General features: G+C 47.9%; 1 protein-coding gene across 1 annotated transcript in view; it reads left to right on the forward strand.

The window, feature by feature from the left end:
* Positions 1-2,861: 2,861 nt before the first annotated feature.
* The window catches only part of ptprsb (protein tyrosine phosphatase receptor type Sb), a gene marked incomplete at both ends in the record, with an annotated part of 75,283 nt that continues 66,954 nt past the window's right edge, over positions 2,862-11,190 (forward strand). Inside the window, 3 exons of the mRNA XM_080858810.1 lie at positions 2,862-2,985; positions 5,455-5,600; positions 6,179-6,320. Coding sequence (XP_080714936.1) covers positions 2,862-2,985; positions 5,455-5,600; positions 6,179-6,320 — 412 coding nt within the window. The remainder of the gene's footprint in view (positions 2,986-5,454; positions 5,601-6,178; positions 6,321-11,190) is intronic.

Here is an 11,190-nt window from a genome sequence, read left to right on the forward strand (position 1 = left end):
CTTGCAGGTTTGCGGGAGACGCGACATTTGAGGGATGTCACTTAATTTAAACCTTTGTTGCTTCCGTTAGTGTGTGTGTGTGTGTGTGTGTGTGTGATAGAGACAGAGAGGACTCAGTAAAACATCAGAAAACACCGTGTCTCGTAAGCCTTAAACTATCAATCACCCCCACAATGAAATATGCCATTACAGTCGCGACAAACTTCTTGGCATTGTGGTGCGCCCAAAACGCAAGCTATAAACGTAGCCATCCTAATGTAACCAAAATATACCTCTGCTGATATGCCTAACCTTCGTTCTATTTAGAATTTGTCTTAGCGCTATGCAGGAATAAAATAGCATCTACAGTGTCAGGATTCAGGCGCTCTCGCCTGGCTTCTATAACGCGCCCTGCTGCACTGAAGGAGCGCTCACTCGCAGCACCTGTTGCTGGAACGCATATAATTAGTTTTGCAAGGTGCTGTAGTCGTGGGAACGACTGGCCTGGTTTCTCCCAAAAGGAAAGTAGATTTTCCTCTGCTGATCCCGCGTCTGTATGGAAGTTTGTAGAGAGATTGCCGGGGAGTAAAATGCTCCCTTTCCGTTACGTCTGCTGCTGGCTAGTAATACAGACAGCCGGAAAGGTTAATAAACGGAATGAAATAGCTACACATTACACACGCTATGTTTTAATAAAAGCCACGTTACTCACATACTGGTTAACACTGTTTGTTACAGCACATAAATGTTTGTCGCTACATCCAAACTGCGTCACCGTTGTCCCTCCCTGTGCTCCAGCCGCACCATTTTGCTTGCAATGTGAATCATTTAATTGAAATATGCTTATTGGCATTTGTTGCACCTTAATCATTTTCTACAAACATGATATGCTATGTATGGTGTAGTAGACTGAGACTCTATTCACTACTGCACAAAAACTAGACACGTTTGAAAAACTAGACGTTTGCAATGAAGTAGGTTAACTTTCGCCAATATCTCCGTAAGGGAGATGGGTTATGTGCTCAAATTTCCTGGGATCAAAGAAGACGTTAGTATTCATGTGCAAACTAAAAATCACGTCTCAGGATTGCTGCGCATGCAAGTTATTTCGGGTGTCTCAACTGTAACTAATACCACTGTCATATAATTATGAGTCCAGTAAAAGACGGAGCAAACACAGTTTTCTACCGTTGTTGAAACACATCCACACGTAGACTCGTTTTCTTTCCATCCGAGAGTGGTTATTCAAAGAAAATATTAAGCACTATATGCTGATAGAAAGAAGGGAACTTTAAGCCACTACACTGCCTGTGCCCGATGCGGATCCACGTTGATGTTGTTAGTAAACAAACCAGGTGGGAGCACATCTCCGTGGTCTTTGCGCATGCCCGAGGCAATGTAACCGCTTTACATTTTGCACATGTATACAGGTAACGACAAGAGCCGTTTCCCTTGAAAATCTTCACACCTACACGCGAATACGATACGATAAACTGATCTGATCTCAGTGGCACATGTATAAGGCCCTAGTGTTTAATATGAGAAGCAGGAGAGCGCAAGAGAGAGAAAGAGAAAAAAAAAGACTTAATATCAGAGCCCATCTCATTTGGCTTCACACCTGTATGTGCCCGGGCATGGTGGAGGGAATGGAGAGGAAGAAAATCGATCAGACTTGTGGATTATCGACCTCTCACCAGGGAGCTTTTGCAGACCTCGGTGAATCGGTGATGAATCTGCCGATGGTGAAAAATGCCCTCAGTCTGAGGGGTGTGTTTGTGCGCTCGGGGTTTTAATGGGAGAGGCTCTGGATGGGAAAGGCACCAGGCACCAGGAAGTGGCTAAATTATTAATGGAACACATGACAGTCCATTTCCACCCCTGGCTTAGGACCCAGCCATGTTTCACATTAGTGCTGTCAATAGGAGACGTACTGTATGTCAAAGACATGTGATCATCGCTGGAGCACTTACTGAGGCTAGTGTTGTCAATAGGAGACGTACTGTATGTCAAAGACATGTGATAATCACAGGAGCACTTACTGAGGCTATAGTGTGTATTAGCGTGAGGGATTGCGAGCGGAGTGGAGGCTTGACTGAACAGCTGAAGTTATAGACCGGAGCGCAGAGAGAAACGTGTTATTCCTCTTGACATTCTGAAAGACACTCCAAACCCAATCTTTTTGGAGAGTTTAGAGCCAAGCATGTGTGTTCTTTTTGGCGTGCCTACATGTCGTGTGCGGCAAATGCTTATTTCTCATGTGTCAGCTCAAAATGAAGAATAGGGCGCCCGTATTTGCAGTCTCTCTCTCTCTCTACATGGCACAAACAGATGGCTATGCCGTGAAAATCCATGCCATTTTTTTCTCCTCTAATCCACATATGGAGGCCTTTCAACCCCCCAGCCGGCCGTGGCACATCACGTGTGTGTGCTCCACAATGTTTGGCATTTTTCATACATGATATCTGTGATACATGAATTATAATCTTCTGTTTCTGTCATTCCTTATGACCTGACTGTTTTGATCACACCTGCATGCAATTTAGTATCTGAACCTACATCTAAATCTGTCTGTCTGTCTGTCTGTCTGTCTTTCTGTCTGTCTGTCTGTCTGTCTGCCTGTCTGTCTGTCTGTCTGTCTGTCTGTCTGTCTGTCTGTCTGTCTGTCTGTCTGTCTGTCTGTCTGTCTGTCTGTCTGTCTGTCTGCCTGTCTGTCTGTCTGTCTGCCTGTCTGTCTGTCTGTCTGTATTTCTGTCTTATAATGCCTGTCTGTCTGTCTGTTTGTCTGTCTGTATTTCTGTCTAATAATGTCTGTCTGTCTTGCAGAGTGCCTGGCCATCGTAAGCGAAGCGTCCGTCTCTACCCCCCTCCCTACTGAGGGGCTCATGGCTCTCTGGACAGGACGAGGCCTCCTGGCTCAGGCCCAGCTGAGCTCCAGATCGGCCCACTCTGTGGCGCTCGTCCTCAGCCTGCTCCTGTTGCCTCTGCACCACCTCTCTGATGCCTTAGGTACGTCCATCCATCTGTCTCCTCATTACAGCTCCTCTCCTGTGTGCTCCAGACACGACTGCTTCCCCTCCCCTCCTGCTGCTGACTAAACCCATAGGGTGTCATATTGCTATGGTGAAGAGATAGCGTGTAACAAGTAGCCTATGATAGGCTGTCGAGAGGAAAATAGAAAAATGCTACATGTTGAATGCAGACTGCTTATCTAGGGTGCAGTTAAATGATACAGGGCTTATACACCATACATCACAGAGTGACACCAAGGATTTATCACAACTCGCCTTGTCCATGGAAAGAACTATACAAATGGAAAATTGCCTGGCTCTTAGTCACGCAGCCATTTGACCTGCTATATCAAGCCTATTATTCCCCCAATCCTTGATCTGTGAGGAGAATGAGCCAGTGTGTCTGGCTGTACTTTGACTGTCAGACTGCCAGCCAGGTATAAGATACTGGGTTCTACATATAGTGTTGTGTTTGTGTGGCGCAGCCCCCCTACACCCCCACCCACCCTCCCCTTCATGTTTGTGTTCTGACGGGGGTTTGATCATGGTTGCCATGGTGATGCTGCTCCCCGTGCACTGGCGATGTGCTAGTATGGGCTGGCTTCGCATTTGTGCCGGGATACTGCTGCTAAGGGCTTTGCCTTGAGCGGAGATATTAGCGACAGAGTAAAGACAAGAAACACGTACATTATCTGCGCTTGATCCATTATGAATTATGGCGTATAGGTTAAGGACTGAGGCTTGAAATACTGCAATCCAAGTACATTTAATTGTTGGAGTTTAATTTACTGTGTGTGTGTGTGTGTGTGTGTGTGTGTGTCTGTGTGTGTGTGTGTGTGTGTGTGTGTGTGTGTGTGTGTGTGTGTGTGTGTCTGTGTGTGTCTGTGTGTGTGTGTGTGTGTGTGTGTGTGTGTGTGTGTGTGTGTGTCTGTCTGCGTGTCTGTCTGTGTGTCTCTGTGTGTCTCTGTGTGTCTCTGTGTTGTCTGCTTTGAGGAGGTCGTTTGGCATAGCATGAGAGAGCTTGGTAACTGCACCAGCGCTGCGCTGTGCTGCTAACATGGGAGCTGAGCTGAGCCCTCCCCGGAGATTTTCCACCCTGCTTCTCGAATTCTCCCAGAATTCCAGAGTAAACAAAAACACACACCTAGTGCTGATGTTGTTATGCCTGCTGCGAGAGGTGCGAAACCAATATGACATCGGCTGCCTTTCTTTGCTTGTTCGCTCACCCTCCCTTCTTTCTTTCGTTCTCTCTCTCACCCATCTCTCTCAATTCTTCCTGGGGGAATAACTTGATAACTGCAAATACAAAAGCCCCTGACATGCTTGAGTAAGTGAGTGGTTAAATCAGAATGACAGTGCGTGCAGTGGAGGGAGAGGAGAGGAGGTTTGGAGCTCTTGTTCCACCCCAGTACTCTCCACATAGACCAGCCTCACCTGAGAAAGAAGACCAAAGAGGAGGAGGAGGAGGAGGAGATGAAGCAAGAAAGCGTGAGAGAGACAGAAAGAGAGAGAGAGAGAGAGAACGAGAGAGAGTCAGAAAGAGAGAGACAGAAAGGGAGAGAGAGAGAGAGACAGAACGAGAGAAAGAGAGAGAGAGAGAGAGAGAGAAAGAGAGTGACATATCAAGAGAGAGAGAGAGTGAGAGACAGAACGAGAGAAAGAGAGAGAGTCAGAAAGAGAGAAAGAGAGAGAGAATGATAGAGTCAGAAAGAGAGAGAGGTAGAGTGACAGAACAAGAGAGAGAGAGAGGAAAGAGAGAGAGAGAGAGAGAGAGAGGAAAGAGAGAGAGAGAGAGAGAATGATAGAGTCAGAAAGAGAGAGAGGTAGAGTGACAGAACAAGAGAGAGAGAGAGGAAAGAGAGAGAGAGAGAGAGAGAGAGGAAAGAGAGAGAGAGAGAGAATGATAGAGTCAGAAAGAGAGAGAGAGAGAGTGACAGAACAAGAGAGAGAGAGAGAGAGAGAGAGGAAAGAGGGGGAAGGGAAAGGGTGGTAACCATGGTGAGGGGTCAGCTCTAGCTGTGATCTGATAGATGAGACTGATTCAACTTCTGAGAGGGAGGAGTTTAAGCTTGCCCCGTTTTACGTGCTGCCATGGCAACAGCACACAGAGGCCAGGCTCCTGCGCTTGGAAGGTTTTCCGTATCTATGACGACGCGCCGCTGAGCACCTTGGGGCTCACCGGGTGTCAATCTCAGGTGCTGAGGCCGTCTGTCTGGACCCAATTTGATCCTATTTCTATTCTGGGATGGTTGGGGATGGATCTAGTAATGGCTTATTGAATAAAGGGGACGGAAATATTGCTGTGTGTTATTGCCTTCTGTCACCAGAGTGTCACCGAGATGGCCCGACGCTGTCAACGTTCCCCCGACTGTCTCACATCTCACAGGTCCTGTCACTCTTTCTGCCTCTGATTGACAACATTTCATGGCATAAATATTTTTCTTTTTTTTCACCTCTTCTCTCCCAGTCTCCCCCAGGTTCATCAAGCTTCCTACAGACCAGATAGGTGTGTCAGGGGGAGCAGTCTCATTCGTGTGTCAGGCAACAGGTGACCCCAAGCCACAAGTTGTGTGGAACAAGAAAGGGAAGAAAGTCAGTTCTCAGCGCATCGAGGTCAGTCACCTACCCATGTCCAATGACAGTCATTGCACCTCTGTTTATTAAGGCTGTTACACACACACTGACCTTTGTTGAATGATTCGCTAGGAGTTTTTATTTGTAGGAATCAAGCCTTTTCAATGTAATCCTGTACAATCATGGAACTCTATGGTATATGCCTGACCGAAAGAATGGATTTAAATATTTCTTTGCATCGTCAATATTTTGTTGGCCATTTTTTAATTAAATATATAAGTCTGAACATTTGTTTCTTTGTCCTTCCTGTGGCTCAGACCATAGAGTTTGATGCTGAACATGTTTATTTGTCTTCCCTGTGGCTCAGACCATAGAGTTTGATGCTGAACATGTTTATTTGTCTTCCCTGTGGCTCAGACCATAGAGTTTGATGCTGAACATGTTTCTTTGTCTTCCCTGTGGCTCAGACCATAGAGTTTGATGCTGAACATGTTTATTTGTCTTCCCTGTGGCTCAGACCATAGAGTTTGATGCTGAACATGTTTCTTTGTCTTCCCTGTGGTTCAGACCATAGAGTTTGATGCTGAACATGTTTCTTTGTCTTCCCTGTGGCTCAGACCATAGAGTTTGATGAATCTGCGGGGGCTGTGTTGAGGATCCAGCCTCTAAGAGCACCCCGAGATGAAAACATCTACGAGTGCGTGGCCCGCAACAGCGAAGGGGAAATATCTGTCACCTCCAAACTCACAATCCTGAGGGGTAAGTGCCATGGTTATACTTCTCCTGATCATCAAAAAATAAGCAAACAAACCAACAAGGAAGTGTTTATTATACATCTTATTTGAAAAATATGCAATCATCTAGGCCATCACAACTTGATGATGAGTATTTGAGTCATGAATCTCTTTTCCATTTTCGCTTTGCAAATAAATTATAAATAGAAGCCATTATTCCATGGTCAGCCCTGTGGTCTTCATAGTGGCGGTAATGAGATCAGATACAAAATGGGAGCAAGCTTGTTGCCATAGTAACATTGATACTCCTGCGAGTACGTAACACGAATGAAAATTAAACTTTCTCAACAAGTTCAGCGGCATGCGGCTCAGGCACTCTGACTCACCGGTCTGCTCACACCACACAGAGACAGAGACAGAGACAGAGACAGAGACATACCCGTCCACTCACACCACACAGAGACAGAGGCAGAGACATACCGGTCCACTCACACCTCACAGAGACAGAGACAGAGGCAGAGACATACTTGTCCACTCACACCACACAGAGACAGTGGCAGAGGCAGAGACAGAGACATACCGGTCCACTCACACCTCACAGAGACAGAGACAGAGGCAGAGACATACCGTTCCACTCACACCACACAGAGACAGAGGCAGAGGCATACTGGTCCACTCACACCACACAGAGACAGAGGCAGAGGCATACTGGTCTTCTCCCACCACACAGAGAGAGACAGAGACAGAGACAGAGACATACCGGTCTGCTCACACCACACAGAGAGAGACAGAGAGAGAGGCAGAGGCAGAGACATACCGGTCTGCTCACACCACATAGAGACAGAGACAGAGACAGAGACATACCGGTCTGCTCACACCACATAGAGACAGAGACAGAGACAGAGACATACGGGTCTGCTCACACCACACAGAGACAGATTCAGGGACATATCCCTCTTTCAACTAGGCAGTTCCAGGGTTGGTTTGGAACCGATGCCTCATGTTGAACTTGTTTCAACAGCCAAAAAACGTCTCTCAGCCAGAAATACTGGTTCCAGAGTGGCCCAAACACTTAAGATTGTATAAACATTTCAGATTTTTGATGAATTTAGCTTTTCAAGCTAGCGTGACACAGGGGATAAAGGCATGTGTCTTACTCCAATAGTGTGAGAGTTGGCAACCCTGCGTACCTCAGGGGCTGGATTATCATGACCAGCTCAACCAACTCAAACCTGACCGCCATCTGTTTAGAGAGCAAAGAATTGCTCACATCAATGTAATGAACATAATTGTTAGTCAGCTAACAATACCTAAGCAAGCTTAGCTATTCATTTCTCACATCAATGTCATGTTTGTAACATTTATGTGGTGTTCGACTTTCGTAAACTTGTTTGCCATTGTTGTTGTGCCAGCGTGGCTGGGAAAGCGGACGTAATGATGTGGCTCTATGGTGACACTCTAGCAAAACAAACCAGCCCAGTTCAGAGGTTCACAAGTTGAACCAACAACAAACGGGCACTAGCACCAGCACTAATGCCAGCACCAGCACTAGCACCAGCACTAACGCCAGCACCAGCACTAGCACCAGCACTAACGCCAGCACCAGCACTAGCACCAGCACTAACGCCAGCACCAGCACCAGCACCAGCACTAATGCCAGCACCAGCACTAGCACCAGCACTAGCACCAGCACTAACGCCAGCACCAGCACTAGCACCAGCACTAACGCCAGCACCAGCACTAGCACCAGCACTAACGCCAGCACCAGCACTAGCACCAGCACCAGCACCAGCACCAGCACTAACGCCAGCACCAGCACTAGCACCAGCACTAACGCCAGCACCAGCACTAGCACCAGCACTAACGCCAGCACCAGCACTAGCACCAGCACCAGCACCAGCACCAGCACTAACGCCAGCACCAGCACTAGCACCAGCACCAGCACTAACGCCAGCACCAGCACTAGCACTAGCACCAGCACTAACGCCAGCACCAGCACTAGCACCAGCACCAGCACCAGCACCAGCACCAGCACCAGCACTAACGCCAGCACCAGCACTAGCACTAGCACTAGCACCAGCACTAACGCCAGCACCAGCACCAGCACCAGCACCAGCACCAGCACCAGCACTAGCACCAGCACCAGCACCAGCACCAGCACCAGCACTAGCACCAGCACTAGCACTAGCACCAGCACTAGCACCAGCACTAGCACCAGCACTAGCACCAGCACTAGCACTAGCACTAGCACTAGCACCAGCACTGGCACCAGCACTAGCACCTACTCTGCATTGATGGAAAGGGGGAAAGAGAGGCAGAGCTCCTCTAGACGTACCTCTTTCCAGCCTGTCCAGATTTTTGGATCGGATAGAGGGGTCTGCTAATCTGATTGGCAGTCAGGGGGCAGGCCTTTCAGGTTAGGCTCTTGGTAAATAGTCCCTGTCCCTTGTGTGAGTTTCAGATAAGGTGCTTTTCCACTGCAGGAACTGGGGGCACTTCCCAGGTGGCGCGAACGTTTACAGGAACAGCCTCCTAACTGGCCCTTTCAGCCTTTGTCATTCCATTGCTGTGCAGGAGCTACAGGGTCACGTAGCGTACAAGTGACATAGCGTAATATTTTGCTTGCGATGCAACGGAAGACCGCAATGCGAGTTTCGAGCACAAAAACATTTACATTACAAACCAACATTACACTGTTAAACCACAGATTTCCTAGATAACGATAGAATTACTCTCAGATCGAGTCGACGGTTGAATTTGGCTCCAAAGTTTCTAACACGTGATTAAATGGCTTCATGGCAGCTGTAATTAATTGATAAATGAATATACCAGGATGATTAATTAAAGTCTATATTTCAGCTGACATGCTGTTCATTCAATGACTGTATCTTCAACAAGCTAACTGTGTAAGCTATTTAGCTGTATTCTCTGTGTAACCTCTGGTAAATCTGACTGGTTTTAAAAATGGTGCTTGTTGTTGTCTTCCATTCACGCTGCGATTAACCAATAAGTGTCAATCATCACTGCAAGCTCCACCCAGCAGTTTCACAGCTGCACAGACGTTCTTACCGCAGAGTAGGTACTTATTTTCCTGAAGGTGGCCCTGAAAGAGGTCCTACAGGGCTGGTCCCTGCAGAGGAAAACTACCTAAAGGTGCCTCCCCCTTAAACAGCCCACTATTTCCTGCAGTGGAAAAGTGCCTATAGATGCTCTTCTGGTCCACAACGTCTTTATTAGTGGTTTTCAAGGTGTAGATGACCTAAATAATTGGATTGCAATTGGATTTCTATTATTTTACTCTCAGCGAAATCAACTAAATATTTCATATTCACATTTAGAAATTTTATGTCAGTTGTTTTAACAGTGTCATATGTATGTTTATTTAAGCTTTAGGGAAGTTACACAAATATAGTGTCAGCTTAAAATGAAATGTAAGTATCAATGCATTGATATTTGTTTTGATATGTATGTAGGCGTATCCGTTTTGATGTATTTATATGTATATATTCACTGTCATGCACTACCGCTACTAGTAATGAAATGCCTGTGCGCCGCGGTGAGACCTGGGAGCATTTTGTTTTCTGTGCCGTGTAATGGCTGCCTGCTAAACACACACATTTCCAGACCCAGTAAGGGACAGCTACCATAGGAGGCTCGTTTCTACAGGAGGAACTAGGGGATTAGGCAAGACTGGGATGTGTGTGTGTGTGTGTGTGTGTGTGTGTGTGTGTGTGTGTGTGTGTGTGTGTGTGTGTGTGTGTGTGTGTGTGTGTGTGTGTGTGTGTGTGTGTGTGTGTGTGTGTGTGTGTGTGCCTTGGCAGGGCTCGTGAGGTAGCAGAAGGGCTGGGTTAGGGTGTGTGTGTGTGTGTGTGTGTGTGTGTGTGTGTGTGTGTGTGTGTGTGTGTGTGTGTGAAGGGCTGGAGCCTGGGGAATAGCCTCCTGCCCATCTGCTCACTGCTTGTCATTGCTGCGGCACAAACAACTCCCACCCCCTTTAACACTCTCTTGAGTGTGTGGGAGTGGGGGGGGGGGGGGGTGGCTGTGAGGTGTGTCTCTTGAGTGTGTGGGAGTGGGGGGGTGTGTGTGTGTCTCTGTGTGTGGGAGTGGGGGTGTGTGAGGTGTGTCTGTGTGTGTGTGGGAGTAGGGGTGTGTGAGGTGTGTCTCTCTGTGTGTGAGTGTGAGTGGGGGTGTGTGAGGTGTGTGTGTCTCTCTGTGTGTGTGGGAGTGGGGCTGTGTGTGGTGTGTGTGTGTGTGTGTGGGAGTGGGGGGGTTGTGTGGTGTGTGTGTGTGTGTGTGGGAGTGGGGGGGTTGTAAGGTGTGTCACTCTGTGTGTGTGTGTGGGTGTGTGAGGTGTGTCTGTGTGTGGGAGTGGGGGTGTGTGAGGTGTGTGTCTGTGTGTGTGTTTGTGGGTGTGTGAGGTGTGTCTCCCTGTGTGTGTGGGAGTGGGGCTTTGTGTGTCTGTGTGTGGGGGTGTGTGAGGTGTGTGTCTGTGTGTGTGTGTGGGAGTGGGGCTGTGTGAGGTGTGTCTCTGTCTGTGGGAGTGTGGGTGTGTGAGGTGTGTGTGTGCGTGTGTGTGGGAGTGGGGGGGTTGTGAGGAGTGTCACTCTGTGTGTGTGGGAGTGGGGGTGTGTGAGGTGTGTGTCTGTGTGTGTGTTTGTGGGTGTGTGAGGTGTGCCTCTCTCCGGTGTGGGAGTGGGGCTGTGTGTGTCTGTGTGTGGGAGTGTGTGAGGTGTGTGTCTCTGTGTGTGTGTGGGAGTGTGGATGTGTGAGGTGTGTCTCTGTGTTCACGTGTACAGTGAGATCCCTAAAAACCTTAGCTAAAGTCTCAGCAAAAAGCAAAAATGAAGGTTAGTCATTGAGCCGCTGAAAGAGCTCCTCACTGCAAACAGGAGCCT

The sequence above is a fragment of the Sprattus sprattus genome, assembly GCF_963457725.1.
Source record: "Sprattus sprattus genome assembly, chromosome: 20".
In the NCBI taxonomy this organism is placed as follows: domain Eukaryota; kingdom Metazoa; phylum Chordata; class Actinopteri; order Clupeiformes; family Clupeidae; genus Sprattus; species Sprattus sprattus.